This window comes from Schistocerca cancellata, chromosome 1 (genome assembly GCF_023864275.1).
Source record: "Schistocerca cancellata isolate TAMUIC-IGC-003103 chromosome 1, iqSchCanc2.1, whole genome shotgun sequence".
NCBI classification, from domain to species: domain Eukaryota; kingdom Metazoa; phylum Arthropoda; class Insecta; order Orthoptera; family Acrididae; genus Schistocerca; species Schistocerca cancellata.
In genome coordinates, this window is record NC_064626.1 from 642690417 (window position 1) to 642712093 (window position 21677).

At 39.4% G+C, this 21677-nt stretch overlaps 1 protein-coding gene across 1 annotated transcript in view; it reads left to right on the plus strand.

Moving 5' to 3' along the window:
* LOC126183340 (MMS19 nucleotide excision repair protein homolog) overlaps positions 1-21677 on the plus strand; it is a 232206-nt gene that overhangs the window by 29959 nt on the left and 180570 nt on the right. The window contains exon 4 of the mRNA XM_049925215.1: positions 16275-16462. Coding sequence (XP_049781172.1) covers positions 16275-16462 — 188 coding nt within the window. The remainder of the gene's footprint in view (positions 1-16274; positions 16463-21677) is intronic.

The window sequence follows — 21677 nt, forward strand, 5'->3', positions numbered from 1 at the left end:
AGAATAATGCCAACCTCTGTACCAAAAGGAAACATAGTCCCACCCTTGACACTAATGTATGCAATAATCTTTAGCATTAGTTAGAGGATAACCTGTTCCATGGTGGAGAAAAAAGTGTCATTGTTATTAGAGGCAGGAGTATGTATTGTGACAAAATGTATAAACTAAAGTGGCTCAGTAATATCCAGTATCAAGAGAGTTTAAATCATAAATGGTTTTAGCCAAAGAGCACCACAAAACTATACAAAAGTGTAATGTTTTGTGGAGTATTGCTGGATGTTCAGAGTCATCCAGAATAACTGAAAAATGTCTTAGGTCTACTAAGGCTAAGCACGACTGTGTAAGATGGAATCTTGTTTTGATCTTAGGTACATCTCTTCCGTTACATAGAGCTTTTGAATTGAAAAAGTTTATAGGAGACACTGAGTTTAAATATATAAAAAGCATTTGTAAAATGTTCTGTTCCCATTGCTGGCACTGTGTATGTACTGCAAGGCAAAAAAGTGTTGTGGGATAATGTATTATGCTTATTGATTATATATAAATAAGTGCAAAAACTTGAGGACAGTTGTCTTAAATACTGTAGCACACTGGCAACTTCCTATTAAGAAATTGTCAAGAGACCTGTATTGCCTCTTCATGAAAAAGGGAGGTGTGCAATAAACTACAGGCATATACTATGTTTGTGCAAGTTCTAAGATTGTAGATCTTCTATCGTAGGACTGTGAGCAGATAGAAACCTGCAGCTGGCTTAAAAAAACTTTCTCCATTTGCCCGTGCCATAAGCAGGAGAAGAGCCTTGGAATGGTGACCTCAAGCCTGATCTCCTCGAAGGGCACTCCTTAAGGATGTTGTGAATTAGTGTTCATGTAGCTAAGTCTTATTGTGCTGAATATTATGAAGTTTACATGTTTTGCAGTTTGCACCTGATACAATTTGATATTACACAATTATAGGTATGAAAAAAAGTGATCTAAGGAACAAAAGAACTATATGTTTCACTTCGTAATGATGAGAAAACTCATTGATTTTATTTCATAATGTCTGTAACGGAAGTCTGTAGTGAATTGAGTTTAATGTAGGAAGTTTTTGCATTAGTCTTTTCCCTTTTACAGTTGTAAGTCTTATGTGCTCATTGAGTGTAAATTGTTGATCAAGATGTATCTCTAGGTATCTTATTGTTACTTTTCTCTGTACTTGTAAGTCTTATGTGCTCATTGAGTGTAAATTGTTGATCAAGATGTATCTCTAGGTATCTTATTGTTACTTTTCTCTGTACACTAATGTTTTTCAGTGTAATGGTGGGGTGTCTCTGCAGTATCCCTTTGATCAGTAAATATACAATATACAATTTTGCTACAATTATGAACTAGTTATGGTTGCACCAGTCACTTATTTTTAGGAGTTTTATGGTCATGCTTTAGAGTTATGCTCCTGAGAGTGCAGTTATCACTACTAGTAAGTCATCAACATAAGTTACTGTATCCCTAACTATACCATCGTCATCCAGATTGTTTAGGAATGATTCTACAGAAAATTGACCTGCAGATTGAACCTTGTGGGCAACCTTTAGTTATGTTCTCGATAACATTTTGTGTTCCTGCTTATCATTGAACCACCCTATCTTTGCAGTAGTCGAGTAAGCTATTAGGTAAGACTGTTGGTGTTTGCATCTCATGTAGCCTTGTGAACAAAGCAGGCCACCAGAGATGGTTGAAGGCACCGGATATGTCTATTGCTACTGTATGTTGTTCTTGTATGTCCTTTATAATTTCCAGCACGTGGTTAACTGCATTATCTATTGAGTTTTTGGATCTAAAGCCTTAGTGATGTGGACTAAAGCTGAAGAACATTGTGTGACACACGGGAAATTATCCTGCACTGTAGCTAAAGTGTTCAAGAGGAAGATGGACCTGTAAGTCTTTGGATTTGTTGGGTCCCAATCATCTGATTTTTTTTTTAATGATTACTATACTCACAGTTTTCCATGCAACAGGACCCTACCTTACAGGAACGCTTCACTTAGTAAATCTGTTAGAAAAGGTTCGATTTGTGCAACTGTAATTTTGAATGAAACTTCCTGGCAGATTAAAACTGTGTGCCCGACCGAGACTTTGAACTCGGGACCTTTGCCTTTCGCAGGCAAGTGCTCTACCATCTGAGCTACCAAAGCACGCAGGCTGTGACTAAGCCATGTCTCCACAGTATCCTTTCTTTCAGGATTGCTAGTTCTGCAAGGTTCGCAGGAGAGCTTCTGTAAAGTTTGGAAGGTAGGAGACGAGATACTGGCAGAAGTGAAGCTGTGAGGACCGGGCGTGTGTCGTGCTTCGGTAGCTCAGATGGTAGAGCACTTGCCCGCGAAAGGCAAAGGTTCCGAGTTCGAGTCTCAGTCGGGCACACAGTTTTAATCTGCCAGCAAGTTTCATATCAGCGCACACTCCGCTGCAGAGTGAAAATCTGATTCTGTAATTTTGAATGGTTTCTAAGTGTGTGCCATACGGACTTGGAGCCTTCTTGTTCTTTAATTGTTTAATTGCTAATGGTGCCTCCTCTTGGATAATAGGGACAGTAATGGGATCATTTGTGTAGGTATCATCCATTTGTCTACGTAAGCTTGTATGATGTTCCTGGTCATTTGTTATTTCATTGTCAAAGAGAACTTTGTTCATCAGATACTCTGCTGAACATCTCCAACCATTTTAATATTCCAGTCTGTGTGACTAAGAGTTGACAGCACTGCCAGCATCTTTACCTTGTCTATCTGAAGTTTAAATGATCTCCCCCCCCCCCCATTTTGTAACTGAGTTTTAACAAACTTGTCCTAGTGATGCTATCTAGTTGTATATAGTTTGTTTTTATATTTTTGCTTTGTGGCACAGTGTAGTTCCAGTCTTTCTTCCCTCTTTTGTGCAATTTTCAGTAATGTGTCCTTTTGTCTTTATTATTGTTCCTTAGTCTTGTTAACTCATTGGACCAGGGGAGTTTCTGTTTGATGCACGGTTAGTCTTTGAAATAGCTTGCTGCTGTGTTCTTTGAAGCAGGTCTGTCAGTATATATGCTTTGTAGTGCAAGTCTGTATATGAAGGGCAAATTCTTAAACCACGTCCCCTAATTTTTGCCAGTCAGCATTGTTTAGGAAAAGTTGTTGTTCTTTTTGTTGTGAAGCGTCTGCGTTCGTGTTTGCATTTGTGCTTGTGTTCAAGAGAATGGCATTAACGTCACTGTGTGTGACATTATCTAGTACATCTCATTTGTCAACATATATTATGGAGTTCAAATTTGGTGGTGAAATGTGAATATTGCTGGTTCCTCCTGCTTTGTTGCAGTATGTGGGTTTTCGCAGCTTTGTTTAGAACAAACAGGCTGTATTCAAATGGTTCAAATGGCTCTGAGCACTATGGGACTTAACATCTGTAGTCATCAGTCCCCTAGAACTTAGAACTACTTAAACCTAACTAACTTAAGGACATCACACACATCCATGCCCGAGGCAGGATTCGAACCTGCGACCGTTGCGGTCATGCGGTTCCAGACTGATGCGCCTAGAACCGCAGGGCCACACTGGCCGGCAGGCTGCATTCATTTATTGTGTCAACCACGATTTGTCCCCTATTGACTGTTCTATCTGAATGCCATAGCATCGATCACGCAATGATGTCATAAAGTATGAATAGTCTTTTGTCCAGGGAAAATGGTGCTGTGTGTCTTATTTGATCTGCAAAAGGCTCTATGTCACAAGAATACCGTATGTACATGGATGTGAAAATCCAAGATTCTCATCCATGTGTAATTTCCGCTGTGGCAACGTGCTCAGAATAGACCTTTTTGTGTGTGTGTGTGTGTGTGTGTGTGTGTGTGTGTGTGTGTAATTCATATTTGCTATTACAATTGCAGCCATGCAGAGTGTATATACCCAGGGGCATTTGGGAAAAATACGGAAATTTTTTCATCTGGGAAAAACTTGGGATTTTTTAGAATTCAGAGAATTTTTAATTATTTTAATTTTCTTTTAAAGTTTTGTAATTTTAACTGGTAAGAACTGATACTCTGGCAATGAAATGTACTGTAGCCCACTACAGCAAAATAATATTGAAACAATAAATTATAAACAAGAGAATAACACCAAAATAAAACTTTAGTTGCAAAGAAAATGTGTTATTTATGACAACAGGACACAGTGCACACACAAGTGTCTGCCAGCAGCAAAATGTGTCAAAGGCTGTAGGGCAAAGACCACGCTGTACTTCATAACAGCAAATTGCTTTCGATGAACATGATGTCACATTTTTAATAGTACATGGGAAAATATTGCAAATGGTGGTTGGAGAAGCATTACTTTCAAAGAAGTTTTCCTTTTCTGCAAGATGATTTATGTTACCTGTGAGAATGTGCAATGAATTTCTTAAATCGTGGAGAGTTTGAGTCTAATTCAAATCTTGACCAACCACTTAGAAATATTTCGGACTCGAAAGACCAGCATTTATGCCATTAGTTAAAATTTTACTGTCACATTTGTCTGTGAGATATCTTAAAGGGTAACAAATGCTATAAAAAGACCTGACTTCAATGATACCTTTGCATATTTATTTTAGTCTTGGATAGATTACAAATTATGCACTAAAGATCCCAAAAAAGGTGTAATTGTTCTTCAAACAATAGTTCAAAGTGAGTTCTTGAGTAATTTTACATGTAATTAGCTTCTTTTCTTTTTTTTTATGGAAAATTCAAAGTGTTTAACGGGACATGCGTTCAGTGAGGTAACCCATGAAATATTCAGTGTGCAGCCTCAGAAATATTCACGTTCTGCATTTTAAGCTGTGCTCATAGTATCCTGCCTAACCATATAGTTGTCGGGGGAGGGGGTATTTGATGACCAATATTATAGGTGAAAGCTTAGCTTTTCTTGTAGCTAAACTGTTTGTATATTAATTTAAACCATTAGCTTTTTCTATTTGTACGTTCGTGCTACTTAACGTTGATGTTGCTATTGGCGTACTATGTCACGTGTCCTATGCTCTGAATATTGGTTGTCATTGGCTGGCGAGATCATGTGACATGAGTTATGATTGTCTAACAAAAGTGCATTTTGCAGCCCAATTTCAATTTCAGTGCTTTGGAAGCTACTGTGCTATATTTTGTGGAATTCATATTTGTACTTTCATAATGTGAAAATATACAGTGTACATGTTGTCGCATAGCAAAAGTCTTTCCAAAACGCATTGTTTTTTGTTGGGTTTTGCTTCCTAAAGTGCCAAGAAGTTTTATGTCATTGTATAAAACCTTTACCATTCAAAGGAGTGCCAAGTTTTACAGCTCCGGGGGAAGAAATGTATTTTCACCCAGGAAAACATGTTTTTTCACCTGGGGAAAGGTGTATTTTCACCCAGGAAAAAAGAGTATTTGTAACTGGGAAATCTGTGAAAAATCTTATTTTTTTTTTTATATACATGCTGCCGTGGCTTCTTGGATCACAGTAATTGTTATGAGATGTTTGGGAAGGCCTGAAAGTTTGCTACTGCACATATATCGCTCTTGGAGACAGATTATGTCTGTCTGTACCTCATTCAGGAGTGTACCCATAACAGAGTTCCACCATTTGTGACAGTGGATATAGCATAGATACCTTTTCGGTCCTGAAAAGTATCAGCTTGATGGAAGCAATGAGGTTCACCAATCCCAAAACAATTCGGGTATAGGGCAGTGGTGAAAAACTGATGGTTGCCATGCTTTTGGACAGTGATGGCATCATCGTTACTCGTTGTTTTTCAAAGGCCACTATGGGCAAAGATGTGAGCTACCAAGATGTTTTGGAGAAGCATTATGAGAAAAATGGCAGGCAAAGGCTGTATGTGTTCTCTTTCACCTGTACAATGTACCAGTTCATCGTGGAAATGTAACACAGCAGTTACTTTGTGAAAATAACTTTGAAGTGATTTCTCATGCCTGTTACTCACCTTCTAGTGACTATGGCTCACAGCGCGGCAACTCTGGCACTTTCTGCTACGGCCGTACAATTCTGCCGTTATAATCACCCTCCCTCATGAAAATGAGCTACCGAAGGTTGCTCGAGACGACCTCCTGGGCGTCATGCGTTTTTCTCACCAATGGCGGCATTGGGGGGCACTTCAACATTTATTCTCTTTGCAGACACAGTGATGATGGGCACTGACGAGTGGGCTTTCAGGACAACAATTTCGTACATTACATAGGCTGTACATACAAGAGACATCAATAAAAGCACAAAGAACATAACACTGACAATCAAATATGGATTAGCATTATTGGAAGATTCAATAGACTTAATTTTAGTTGCTACTTCTCAGAAATTTAACTCATTATTAGTATTTATTACACTTTCATGGATATGCGCAATTAAATTGTCATCCTCGGGTAAGCTGGACAGGGAATGATTTGCATAGGTCAGTAAGTATGATTCATTGTAATAAACAGGTAACATCCTTGTTTAAGGGAATTTTGCATCTGCATGAAAGGTGGTTGGTAATACAGTAGGCATTTCAAACTGATCACATGATAAATCACAGTGCGTAACATTCAGAATTAATCAACTACCAGTTAATTTGAATGTGAAAGGTAGTTCAGGTGTGTCAAATGTTTTACAGGTAAATGTGATTTAGAGATTTGAGTTAAATGAATATATTATACCTTCTGAATATCTTTTAAGGAATGGTTGATTAAGATGCATTAAAATTCTAGAGCAATCACCGTGAGGTGGATTGTTCATAAACAAATCTTTCTCACAACTGTACACTCTAGTATCTAAGAATACTGCCGTCTCTGGGCAGATTAGCTTATGACTACGTTTACACTTATGAACATCATGTTCATTCAGGGATACAAAATATCTTTTATCTTTACTGATTAATAAATAATCCTTTAGCTGATACATTGCGTGAATACCTACTTGGTTCCATTTCACAGGGTAAGTATGAATTTTATACATTTCAAAATTATGTTTGGATCTGGCAATCGGTATAGAAACAATTACAGTTAATTGATCTTCAATCATTAAAGAATATGTGGTAGTTAATCTGTAATAAGCATATAAATTGTAGGAATTGACAGGGTAAATCATGGTAGATGATGCATCTAGCTTACGTTCAATCAACAGCAACATTTGTAAAAATTGGTCTGGATGCAATAAAACACTATTCAAGCAATCATTGAACTACTTTCTAAGGCTATTCTTAAATTGAGAGCATCAAATTCAGCGTTTGATAAACTGTCAGTAATTCTTAACAATAGGGAGTTTAAATCTAAATGTGCACTCACAGCTTGAAGAAATGCATATAATTCACAGATGGTTGCATTCATTTCACCACGAATTGTGTTAAAATGTGTAATGAACTCTTTCACAATTTGTTCAATAAACAGTGTGTGGTTAGTGACCGTCTTTTACATATTTCATTAGAAAGTTCCTGATAGTAAGGAATCATGTTGTTCGGTTAGGTTAGAAAGTTCCTGATAGTAAGGAATCATGTTGTTCGGTTAGGATTTGCTCTCTCATGCTTCTTAGAATAACTAGGCGATTCCCTTTGTTAGTAACTTTGTACAGCAATCAATCTATTTCTACGAAACGTTGATCATTTTTCCATATTTCGCATTGTGGATCGCCTTCTTGGGCTGCTTTTAATTCCTCCTCACGGCTTATGGTGTCACAAACACGAACCTTACGACTCATCGCATCAGCATTCAAATGTTGTTTCCCAGGACGATGGATAACTGTGAATTGGTAAGCGCTCAGTTCTAATGCCCATCTTGTTAGTCTCGAACTGGGATCCTTTAAGCTCAACAGCTATTTAAGTGCGGCATGGTCTGTGATTACAGTGAATTCTCTCCCTGTTAAGAAACATCTGTTTTGTTTGATACCAAAGACCAGAGCACAAAGTTCCTTTTCAGTGGTAGTGTAGTTACATTCCGCCTTATTTAATTGCCGGGAAGCAAATGATACTGGATGTTCTTGACCATCAAATTTTTGGGACAAAATAGCACCAACTGCAAAATTTGAATCATCTGTGAAGAGGATGAAGGGCTTACTGATATCCGGATAGGCGAAAGCTGGAGCTGTGGTTAGAGCAGTTTTCAGTTTTTCCATTGCATTTTTGCATTCTGTTGACCAATTGAATGTGGCTCCTTTTTTAAGTAATTGTGCCATTGGCCTTGCGATATCTGCATAATGGGCTATGAAGTGATGATAGAAATTCGATAAACCCAAAAAAGAAAAGCAACTGGAATCACTCAACAGAGGAAAGTCCACTGGACCTGACGGGATACCAGTTCGATTCTACACAGAGTACGCGAAAGAACTTGCCCCCCTTCTAACAGCCGTGTACCGCAAGTCTCTAGAGGAACGGAAGGTTCCAAATGATTGGAAAAGAGCACAGGTAGTCCCAGTCTTCAAGAAGGGTCGTCGAGCAGATGCGCAAAACTATAGACCTATATCTCTGACGTCGATCTGTTGTAGAATTTTAGAACATGTTTTTTGCTCGAGTATCATGTCATTTCTGGAAACCCAGAATCTACTCTGTAGGAATCAACATGGATTCCGGAAACAGTGATCGTGTGAGACACAACTCGCTTTATTCGTTCATGAGACCCAGAAAATATTAGATACAGGCTCCCAGGTAGATGCTGTTTTTCTTGACTTCCGGAAGGCGTTCGATACAGTTCCGCACTGTCGCCTGATAAACAAAGTAAGAGCCTACGGAATATCAGACCAGCTGTGTGGCTGGATTGAAGAGTTTTTAGCAAACAGAACACAGCATGTTGTTATCAATGGAGAGACGTCTACAGACGTTAAAGTAACCTCTGGCGTGCCACAGGGGAGTGTTATGGGACCATTGCTTTTCACAATGTATATAAATGACCTAGTAGATAGTGTTGGAAGTTCCATGCGGCTTTTCGCGGATGATGCTGTAGTATACAGAGAAGTTGCAGCATTAGAAAATTGTAGCGAAATGCAGGAAGATCTGCAGCGGATAGGCACTTGGTGCAGGGAGTGGCAACTGACCCTTAACATAGACAAATGTAATGTATTGCGAATACATAGAAAGAAGGATCCTTTATTGTATGATTATATGATAGCGGAACAAACACTGGTAGCAGTTACTTCTGTAAAATATCTGGGAGTATGTGTGTGGAACGATTTGAAGTGGAATGATCATATAAAATTAATTGTTGGTAAGGCGGGTACCAGGTTGAGATTCATTGGGAGCGTCCTTAGAAAATGTAGTCCATCAACAAAGGAGGTGGCTTACAAAATACTCGTTCGACCTATACTTGAGTATTGCTCATCATTGTGGGATCCGTACCAGATCGGGTTGACAGAGGAGATAGAGAATATCCAAAGAAGAGCGGCGTGTTTCGTCACAGGGTTATTTGGTAACCGTGATAGCGTTACGGAGATGTTTAACAAACTCAAGTGGCAGACTCTGCAAGAGAGGCACTCTGCATCGCGGTGTAGCTTGCTCGCCAGGTTTCGAGAGGGTGCGTTTCTGGATGAGGTATCGAATATATTGCTTCCCCCTACTTATACCTCCCGAGGAGATCACGAATGTAAAATTAGAGAGATTAGAGCGCGCATGGAGACTTTCAGACAGTCGTTCTTCCCGCGAACCATACGCGACTGGAACAGGAAAGGGAGGTAATGACAGTGGCACGTAAAGTGCCCTCCGCCACGCACCGTTGGGTGGCTTGCGGAGTATAAATGTAGATGTAAATGTAGATTGTAGTTCTTTGACTGTTTGTGGTTCAGGAAAAGTTTTGACAGCTTCGACTAATTTTGGATCAGGGCGGACACCTTCACTGGTTATAACATGTCCAAGGTACTTCACTTCACTTTGTGCGAAGTGACATTTATCTATTGATAAGGACAAGTTCGCACTTCTGATACACTCAAATACTGCTTGAAGTCTCTCAGTGTGTTGCCTCATGTTTTCACAAAAAATTATCACATCATCAAGTTATACAATAGCTTTTGTTGGGGTGAGCCCACGTAAAACAGAATCCATTAGGCTTTGGAAGGTAGCTGGGGCGTTACATAGTCCAGGGGCATACTGAGGTATTTGTACACTCCTGTTGCAGTTACAAATGAAGTTTTTGCTTGATTATCTGGATGCACTGTTAATTGGTGATATCCGCTAGTTAGATTACAGACTGAGAATATGCGACATCTGCCCAGATAGTCCAGGGTTTCTACCAAGTTTGGTAACAGGTAAATGTTTGGTGTGGTGACGGCATTTAAAGCTCGGTAATCAACGCAAAATCGGGACTGTGGTTCGCCCAAAACAGATTTCTTCTTTACTAGGACCACTGGTGATGACCATGGTGGATCAGCAGGATCTCTTGGTTTAATAATTCCGGCCTCTAGTTGTTCCTTGACCATATCATCGACCAATTCTCTCTGACTGATTGGAATTCGGTAAGGCTTCTGCGTGATTGATGCTGCATTTCCAGTGTGTATGCGATGCTGAACTAAGTGAGTAATAGGTAAATTTGAATGTTCTCTTGAAAAGATCTGAATACTCTAACAAAACAGGTGCTAAAATCTTCTGATCATCAGCTGACAAATGTTCAGTCTTCTTCCAAATTTTGTTCTTTAATTCGATTTCATTTTCAGCTCCTTGTTTCAATGTTTCAATATCACTACAAGAATCTGTTTTCGTAACTGCTACATCTGCTGCTTCGTTTGGAATCGGTATTACATCATCTTTACTTATGCTCAACACTTCAGCAACATTTGTTCCTCGTGACGAAACAACATCTGTATTGCTCATATTCGTTACTGTAATTAGGACTCTCGCCATGTTCGGCCTCACCATTGTAGCTACCCCTATACTTCGGGCAACATAACAATGCATTGTGGCCAATAATTCACAATTTTCCGACCGTTTGGTCAACAACAGAGCTCCATTTCTGATCAGTGGCAACTTTACTTCAACATGGATTGTCGTTCCTGTTCATTGCTGTGGCTGAGTAATTTGTACTTCAACTCGGAGGGTTCCAACTGGTGCATCAGTCGAGGTGATCGGTCCCTCGACCTCAGAGTTTCGGTTCCTGTGAGTGCAACATGAAGAATGATTTTCCAGGTTGTAGTTGTAATTATTACGACCTAGTCTGACGCTTCCTTCTGCAACAAATATCTCTGCCCCATTAGCGGATAAGAAATCAAATCCAAGTACACCATCGTAGCGCGTTTCATTATTAGAAACCACTTGCACCATTGCTGTGTATTTGTCCTGGCCTAGGCTCAATTCTACGTCAACTTCTCCATAGTTACATAGTTTCCCACTGTTCAGCCCCCGCACATTAAACATTGGCAGTATCAACTTGTCCCTTTCGTCTATAGAACACCACATCAATGAGGTCTGTGCTCCCGTGTTGATCAATAATTTAATATTTTTTCCACGATAAACAGCACCTGTCACGAAGTCATTATCGAATTGATTTTCAGCTGCACTAACAGGAATCACTGCCTCGGGCAAGGGGCGGACGCTGTGGTGGCACGTACGTCCCTGCACTCGTTTAAAGATCTGCTGAGACGTCTGGTGCTCACATTTGGTTTCTTTTTGTTGCGACAGTTCCTTGCTAAGTGACACTGTAACCCACAGTTGTGACAGTTCCTGTTCTCCTTACAGTCCTTGCGCTTGTGACCAGGCCTATTGCATCGGTAATATTCCACATTTGAGTTGAACACGCGACATTCTTCTTTTCGCATGTCATTTGGGTATCTCAATGCTTCAACAAAACCAACAGCCGCGTGTACTGCTTCTTGAAATGTCTTACAGCGTGCGAATCTGTCTGCTTTGTTTACTTCTTCCCCAAACAACCCATGGATGAAAGTGTCAAGTCCTCTCTGATCGGCTTTGAAAAGCTGGATCCGGTTCTCATTTTTGTCCTCTACAAGCTTGTAAGTCTGAGCATTTATGTTTCGGATTCTATCAGTGAATTGCTTGATAGATTCGTCACGCCGCATGTGCAAACTATGAAGTTGCTCACGGTAGAATCTGATTGCATTTTTGCGTTTGAACCTCTGAACCACTACGGTTTTAAAATCATTGTAAACTTCTGTTTTCACACAAATTGGCTCCGCGCTAATGAATTCTTGTGCGGCTCCTTGGATTCTCAATTTAGCAACTACTTGCTTATCTGAATCAGTCCACGAACCCAACAGAGCTGCGCCTTTGAGTTTCCGCAAAAATACTTTCACATCTTCCTCAGGTTTTCCACTGAACACTGGTACAGATGACAACAGTGAAAAATTCTTTATTGGAACAGAAGTGCCGTCATGTGACAAATCAAATGGGAGGCCACGCTCCCATTTATCTGCTTTTAATTGTTCAATCTCTCTTCGTAGTTCTTCTATAACAGTTTGTAGATCGACCGTGTTACTCGCGTTTGCGTCTACCATTTTGAATCCAGTCTATACCAGTCACTCAATACAGAAAAATTTAAAATCCATCACTGCCTTTCGTTTTAAGCCAATCTGAATAGACTAACCTGAATTCCAGCGCTGGATGTCCCCGTGTTGTTGGACGATGTCCTTGGCTGCTGCTGATTGCTGTGTTGTGAAGATGGTCCGATGTTAAGTTCACACATCGCTGCACTTTTCAGGACTGTAGGTTTTCTGAAAATAATCCCACACCTGGTACCACTTTTCTAACAGGGTCGTTTGGACAGCCGAGTAAAATGTTATTGCGTCCATTTGCTGTTAGGATGAGATGTGTGGGCGGTAGTTCCAGGTAGTGCAGAATGTGGAACACGGAAAACTTAGTGTTACCATTTATTAATAAAGACGGTGTGACAATGCATTACACGCGTCTGGTAACCCGTCATCACTGTGTCAAGAGTGATACATCTTCGCAACTGGCCGGTCTCAGACTGCTCTTCGTAGCCGGTGGCTGTGTACACGCCACGGCGCGCGACTCAGATTGCATTTCTCATCAGCATTCCGCGTGATAAGATCACAGCGCGGCGACCCTGGCGTTGTCTGCTACAGCCGTACAATTCTGACATTACGGTAGAAAAGAAAACCTGAGAACTTAGAATTTGAACCTCCTAGTATCGCAGAAATCTTGGAACAAAATGGGATGACTAGTCAGAAATGAAGTTGTAGCAAAAAGAAAATTAATTTTTGATTTGGAATCACTTTTGGAATGTGAATATGGCATGGAACGACAACAAAATTATTTGCAGGGACTAGAGAAGAATTGACGATTTTTCGGTTTTTTACTGAGAAAACTATAGTTTGAGAGTCTTAGATTAACTGTGATTTGAAAGTTTTGGATTGTTATGGTGAAGTAAATGTGGTTTTTGGGAGATATCACACACTGCTATCCTCTTCATCATGTTTGTAACATACTTTTTCAGTATGACACAGTGGCAAATATTCCAAACTCATATAAACTTTTTGATGATCAAGCGGTGGCAGGAGTACACACATGAAAATGCAGAATCTTTTAGAGCCAGTGGCTCCTTATTTTGTGAGAAGAATTGAAGGAAAAGGAAGAAGAATGAAGGAAAAGGACTGGTGAGGTTTAGAAAGTGGGGAGAGTTGCAGAAAAGTCACCCAAAACCCCAGGTCAGGGGAGACTTATTGGAAGGATGAGAAGGGAAGACTTGACTTTTGTTGCCTGGCAAGTATTCTCTCCTAGTGCATGCAATGTATACACTGCGTAGGTGATTGCCGTATCAGGGGTCTGTGAAACTCTTGCCACAAAGAACTTCCTGATTTGTAATGACTGCATGAGCTGCTTACAAGGGGTATCTCAGAGTTACCCCAGAAACTTTTTGATTACTAACATCCAAGATGTATCACTTAACCTCCACAGCTCCGTAATGACAGTAATATTCATCTGGACACTGAGCCATGGGAAAATTTCAGGTAACGAACTTGCTGACAAAATAGCTAAAGCAGCAACTAAAGGAGACAAACTTGTACTCAGAGTGTCCGACTCAGATCATTGATTGTAACTGCAATGTCAAAATTTGAAAACATAGGATATGGAATGACAGATTACAGCGCCCCTTGACAAACTGAGAGAAATCAAGGGAAACACCAAGATGTGATATACTTTTCTCCAGACCTCTTGGAAAGATATCATCATACTGTGCCAATTGCATGTCGGACACTCCAGACATAACCTACAGTTTTTCTTTTGTATCAAGAGACTTCCCTCAGTTTAGCTGTGGTAGTCATCTCAGAATAACCCATATTCTCACAGAGTATGCCCTGTTGACTGATGTGAGAGAGAAAAAAAAAAGGACTTTATTTACAATGCTAAGTCATCATCAACCATAATCGAAGTAAATACACATCAACAAAAGTAATGAAACATGGCACAAATACATCTTAGGGTTAATGATACCATTTGGAAAAAGTTGTGATAAAAAGAGGTTGCTTTACTCTCACTACATAAGAGACTGATGGAAATTGACAGGTAATAAATAATGGCAAATAATGTGTCCATAAAAGTTGCTAAGCATGAAGTGTACTAATAATATTCTGGCAAAATTTGTATCTGTAAATTTTAGGAAGTTCTGGTGATATGTAAATTCAATTAACAGTACCAAATCTTATATCCAGTCTCTTATGAATGAGTCTGGTGGTGAAACTGAAGAGAACTGACATAAATCCAAAATATTAAATTGTACATTAAAAATTTATTTGTAGATGAGAATACTACCCACCATATGAATTTGCTCGGATAGCTGCATGTGTTTATCGTGCCAGTTCCAGGATTCGGGCATGTGCAGAGGACCTGGATTGAATCCGCCCAGTGGATTAACAATGAGATCCAGTATGCTGGCCAGTCTGGATGTGGTTTTAGCAGGTTTCCACATCTGACTTGGTAGATACTGGGCTGATACCTAAGTTCCAGCCCAGTTACACGATTTGCAAACATTTTGAAAACAGTTGTAATCTTTCAAGTGGATAACACTTCATGTGGGCAGTTGGTAAAGATATGCCCTCCTGGGCATCTGCTATTCTTATGCAGACTTTAATATCAAATTAGTATCCTTTTTGCATTACTGGCATGATGTATAAATCAGTCTGCCTATTTAAGTTTCTTATCATCACTGTAGATTCCTACAGATTCTTAATATTCAGGAACAACTTCATAAGCCATTACTGAATTTATCACATTGACTTTGAGCCCAAACCTATTCTGTGTTGTGGAACCCAGTTACACTGTTGCGGTCCTCTTAAAGGCCGGTTCCCACTAGAGCGCGGCAGCGCGGCGTGCGGAAACGGCAGCGGCAAGCGTTTTCCGCGTTGACGCGGCGGCTCGCGGAATTGGCATTCCCATCTGGAAGCGGCAGACGTTAGCGGTAGCCAATGGCGGACAGCCACTGAGGTACAGGGCAGGACCCACTGAAACGCGCGGTGCGTTTGATTAACTATATCTTACACCTACATGAAGGAAAGACGAAGTTGGGTGAAGACATACCAATTTTTCAGTTTCTGTACAATGTACTCTTTCACATATTTCATTATTCATGTTTTCTCATTTCACCAATACTTCTAACATACAGGTACTGGTTTCTGTAATTATGCCTCTGGCTTGTTTCTTTTTGAACACGCCTTGTAATAATCTTACACAAAAAAGGAAATGAGAAGACTAATATTTGCTGATTAATATAATAAGTTGTTTAGGGGAATTAAGTTGTTGAGCAATATTTTGCTATTCTAAGTTAAAACATTGATATGTTCTATTTCAGCACCTTTAGTTAACGTCTACCAGTTTATCAATATGTCATCAGACAATCTGGATGTCAGTAGTTCAGAATTCGACTGGCCCGATATTGGACAAACTGTACATGCTTTATTATAATTGGAAACAAATATGAAATGCATTGTCTTGCCCACAGCTAAGAAAAATCAGTCTTTTCAAGATGTCTTGGAAATTGATATAAAATTGGTTGTATATTAAGGGTTCTGTGGTAGTATTGTCAGGCAGATACATGAAATATAAATTTTGACTATTACAGTTAGTAGAGAAAAAAAAAAAAACTTGCAAGCCACTGGAATTTATAAAATGTCTTTGACAAGTTTAAAGCAGGCACAACAAAACAATATTTTTTCATTTAGCAATACACGAGATAAATCACGTGTTTTGTGAGTAGCAGCTATATTATAATACTGTGTGTGTGGGGGGGGGGGGCGTGGGCGGGGGGGGGGGGGGGGGGGGCTGTGCTCGCGCGTGTGTGTCCGTTTTAATCCAGCCTCTGAAATATGTATTTGTTACTCTTTCTAGATCTTAAGCAACTGGGACCAGACTTCATTTACCAGGTTATTTCAAATATTGATGGTGAAAAGGATCCTCGTAATCTTATGTTCCTGTTTGGAATGATGCCTAATTTTTTGAAGACATTTTCTTTGGGTCACTTGACTGAAGAAATGTTTGATGTTTTTTCGTGCTATTTTCCCGTCGACTTTTATTCTGTAAGTATGAAAAAGAATTATTCTGTAATTTAATTCTAGTAGCCTATAGCTTACATCCTTTTTAATAAGAAATGTCTATTATAATGGAAGCAAGATTTCACAAGGAAGCAATTGTTGTTCACTATCACGTTATCCATTTTCCGACGTTCCTCAGTTGCTTCAAAGTTCATGGAAGTGTAGTCTATCTTTGCAAAAATAAATAAGTAAATATCCACTTACACAAAGTAAAACACACTGGTACACAAACAACACATTCACACATAACAAATACCAAACTACACATAGACACACTACACAAACGAAAGATGAAAGATAAGAACATGACAATGGTTGGTAACACAAACATGCAGTACACAGTGCAAAGTGGAAGTGAAGTGTTGAAACAAATGTGGTTGGAAAAATGCCAAAAATCAGTCTTCTGAAGGATACACATGGATTGATAACATCAGAAATTGTGTAACACCAGATGGTAATTTAACCTCATGTAACTGTGCTGCAAAGGTTGTTTCTAACCTGAAAAATAAGGGAGTAACAAGAGAAAATGAACATATTTACAACTACTGTATAACACAAACATGTCTTACAGACCACTGAAGAATCTTCACAAATAAAAGAAGTGAAATGTGAATGGTAAAAACCAAACTGCTTTTCATTTAGCTGCAAATACAGAATACACCTCCCTGAGTTCAGTTCAGTTTTAACATTTGCTTTGTTACATGCCAGACATGTTATGTTATTGGATAAATGATCAAATTCTTTTTTGGTGTCCACTGTCAGGTTTTGAGGCTATATGGTCATGTGTAATCTTAAGCTTTCTTGGTGAATCAGCTGTTTGTATTTCATTTTAGTGCCAAGTGGAGTGCAGTTGTTCACATAACATCATCATCAGGTGATACCTGTAGAATTAATGTTTTCTCTACAGCCTTCTTTATACTCTTAGCACATCATACCCTTTCCTTCCGCCACTGCCTGGTCACTTCTTGTATCAGGTAGAGGGTGGGGCACACAATCACCAAATGCTTGATGTGAATTCCGGGCTATCAAAGCTTATGCCACCCCCATCAGGCATGGAAATTGCTCTCAGCCAAAGTTGTGACTTCAGTTGGCTGAGTGCTGGGTCCCATGCTCTACTGGGAGTGAAGTCACTGTCTTGGATTTATTTAGACTCCTTTATGACACAGTCCCAAAATGATCAAGTCTATCTCAATATTTCCACTTCAGAACCATGTAATATTCTACAACTGCAAACTTTATGGTTTGCTTAAGTTTGGTGTCTCTTCCGCTTAAGTCTGGTGTCTCTCCCACGCTCCTTGCATTTTTCTTTGACCGTTCGCATCGTCTGCCCGACATAAACCTTAATGTGTTTGCATGGATTATGGTAGGCATCCGGTTTAAGTGGTCCAAGTCATCTTTCTAATCTCTTTGAATTGGTTCTCAAATCTACGTTTTTTGTCTTTAGTGTGCCTGTTGTGAAACAGATGGCATCATCATGAGGTGTTCTTTGTCACCAGTTGTAGCAAACTTTTGTATGGAGGATTTCGAAGAGAAAACTCTGGAAACAGCTACAGTTGAGCCCACATACTTTTTCAGATGTGTTGATGACATGTGGGGTGCAGTCACGCGGGAGCGAAAGATTTCAGGATTTCTCCAATACCTACTCTCTCTGCAACACGGCATCAGATTCACTATGCAGGTCGAAGAGAATGGCAAATTCCCATTTTTGGACACCCTAATAAAGTGCAAAGGGGGTGGTACTATGGGACACAGAGTGTATAGAAAATCCAATTCCAGATTTGTACCTCTATATCTCCAGCTGCCATTATTCTTCACCGTGTGATGGTGTACTACTTACATTGGTCCACAGGGCCCATGCAATATTGGATTAAGAATGCCTACCAAGGGAACTCAACCACTTTAAGGATGTATTCACGAGGAATGGATACAATGAGAGACAAATCCAATATGAATTTGAAGCCATTGTGACTATTCTTCGACTGTGACTGTCTCAATAAATATGTAAAGGTTTTTTTCAATTACTGCTACCAGTCACAAACTTTGTCAACTGTTGTATTACTTATTTATTTAACGATATGTTTTGAGGGAATGCCTCATCTTCAGGCTAAATGGCATTACAAAAACAACTTTACAATAAGGTCATACTGATGTTACATAGTCTTTTTATAAATGCTGTCGTCATCCTGTGGAAGAAGAGAAAACTTAGTAAGAGGCGATGTCACTTTGGTAGCTGGTCTGATGTTTGCACTAAAATGTTTTGTAACGGTCACTCACTTTGTCCTTCGGGCGTGGCAGTCTCGTTGTGATGCACTGAGGTGTTTCGATTTCCGTAACTCTCTTGGCTTTCTTGGTGTCTGTTCACAAATTTTCACTAACATAACAGTACCTGGAAATACGATCACAAATCTGTAGTGCACTGGACAAGACGGCGGTCGAAATATGGCTGGTTTTGATTTGACTATCGATTTGTCGATCTTAGTGGTGTCAGATGCTTACATGTGTTTTGCACATCTTGTTATCATATTACAGATGTAGATTGACGAAATACATTACAAATTGAGCACCTGTTACAATATTATTGAACACACCATGATATAAACTATTTATTTTACATATTTCTAAGCTAATGCTGTTTTTTTAAACAGCTTGACTATTTTGTGTGACACAACACCTAAATATGGTAACGTTTTGTGCTTGGGTTTTTGGATGTTGTGTGAGGAAGCTGTGTTACATTGTTTGTTGTTATTTTTAGTTGTGTGTTGTGATAGTGTGTGTATTTCATATTTGTGATAGCCATTATTATGTGCAATGTATTTGATAGTGTTCATTTGTGTCTCATAATCGGCAGCATTAAGTGGGAATTTCTGTTTAAGAAGGATCTGAATGCAGCTTGTTTATCTGAGTTGGGATGTGTGGAAGATTTATTAATGACTGTATACAGAAAACCAACGTACACAGAATAACGAGAAATTACAGACTTCAAAAATTCACATTTCTTTTCCAACTTCACTACAGTACTCTTAGAATAAAAGATACATAACATGACAGTCGTTTGACTCTAGCCCCAGCAATAGCTTAGAAATATGTAAAATAAATAGTTTGTATCATGGTGTGTTCAATAATATTGTAACAGGTGCTCAGTTTGTAATGTATTTCGTCAACCTACATCTGAAATACGATAACAAGACGTGCAGAAGTCATGTAAACATCTGACACCACTAAGATCGATAAATTGATAGTCAAATCAAAACCAGCTGTATTTTGACTGCCATCTTGTCCAGTGCACTACAGATTTCTGATTGTGTTTCCAGGTACTGTTATGTTAGTGAAAATTTGTGAACAGTGACCAAGAAAGGCAAGAGAGTCACGGAAATGGAAACACTTCAGCGCATCACAACGGGACTGCCACGCCAGAAGGACAAAGTGAGTGACCGTTACAAAACATTTTAGTGCAAACATCAGATCAGCTTCCAAAGTGAAATCGCCTCTTACTAACTTTTCTCTTCTTCCACAGGATGACCGCAGCATTTATAAAAAGACTATGTAACATCAGTATGACCTTATTGTAAAGTTGTTTTTGTAGTGCCATTTAGCCTGAAGATGAGGCATTCCCTCGAACCATGTCGCTAAATAAATAAGTAATACAATAGTTGACAAAGTTTGTGACTGGTAGTGGTAATTTAAAAAACCTTTACATATAAATCCAATATACTTTCAGGCAGAAGGTACAGGCGCAGCAACTAGAACACAATGAGGAGGGTCAGCCATTAGTGTGTTTGCCATTAAGTTGAAGAAGTATCAAACAAAATCAGTAGAATTCTGTCTCAAAGTAACAGTAAGTGCATTTTCTGTCCATCTTCAAAAATGTATGTAATGTTTGGTACAGTAAAAGAAGACTTGGGGCTCCGTAAACCAGGTGTCTACCATACTCCATGCAAATGTGGTAAGGTATACGTTGGGCAGGCTGTGCAAACAGTCGAAGAAAGGGGAAAGGAACACAGGAGACACACTGAACTTAAGCAACAAACAAAATCTGTGGTGCAGAACATTACATCTCGACAGGGGACTCAATGAAATTTGAAGAAACGGAAATGTTGAGACAGACCTCATTGTTTTAGGACTGTGTCCCAAAGAAGACTATTGAAATATAAGCAGCAAATGACCTGATCAACAGAGACAGTGGTTTCACTCTCAGTAGAGCCTGAGACCCAGTGGTGAGCCAACCGAAATCACAATGTCGGTCAAGAGTGACTTCTCTGCCTGATGAGGAGCAACAAAAGCACTCATACTCCACTTACAGATTGTTTATTTACTCGTGCCTGATTCTTGGGATTTGGGTGACAACATCTCTTATGCTCACACAGACCGATCTTGACACAGTGAAAGAAGCTGTTGAGTCTCAAAGTTCGAAAATGTGGCCACAAAGGAACAACAGCTGCAAGAAGAGAACAGTAACCATTACCAGTCTCATGGGAAAAGAGATCAATGACACAGTGAAATTTTGTCTGGAAAGGAGACTCAATTTCACACCGTCACTGACTTCTGTACATGTTGCAAGTTTCGTCAGTGGTATAGAACAAGTAATTTCCACCCTCCTCAGCAATGATGAGAAAGAGATAAGACTGGAAATATGCTGTTTGCTTACCAGAGCCTTTCCAACAAAGACAAGTATCACAAAAGCTGAAAGAGAAAGCTGCCATTGGAAAATTATGGAATGTTCCTGAAATAGTCATTCTCCCTCAGAAAAAGGAAATGCCATTGTATTAGTTCCAGATACCCTGTGTGCATCCCAGAGCGCCCCCGAGAGCTACAACACCAAGAGGAATTGCTTCTCGACTTTTGGCAAGATCAATGTGTGTGTGTACAATCTTCTTTATTTTACAATTATTATTGCTTGCGTGGAATGTCAGATCCCTTAATCGGGCAGGTAGGTTAGAAAATTTAAAAAGGGAAATGGATAGGTTAAAGTTAGATATAGTGGGAATTAGTGAAGTTCGGTGGCAGGAGGAACAAGACTTTTGGTCAGGTGATTACAGGGTTATAAATACAAAATCAAATAGGGGTAATGCAGGAGTAGGTTTAATAATGAATAAAAAAATAGGAGTGCGGGTTAGCTACTACAAACAGCATAGTGAACGCATTATTGTGGCCAAGATAGACACAAAGCCCATGCCTACTACAGTAGTACAAGTTTATATGC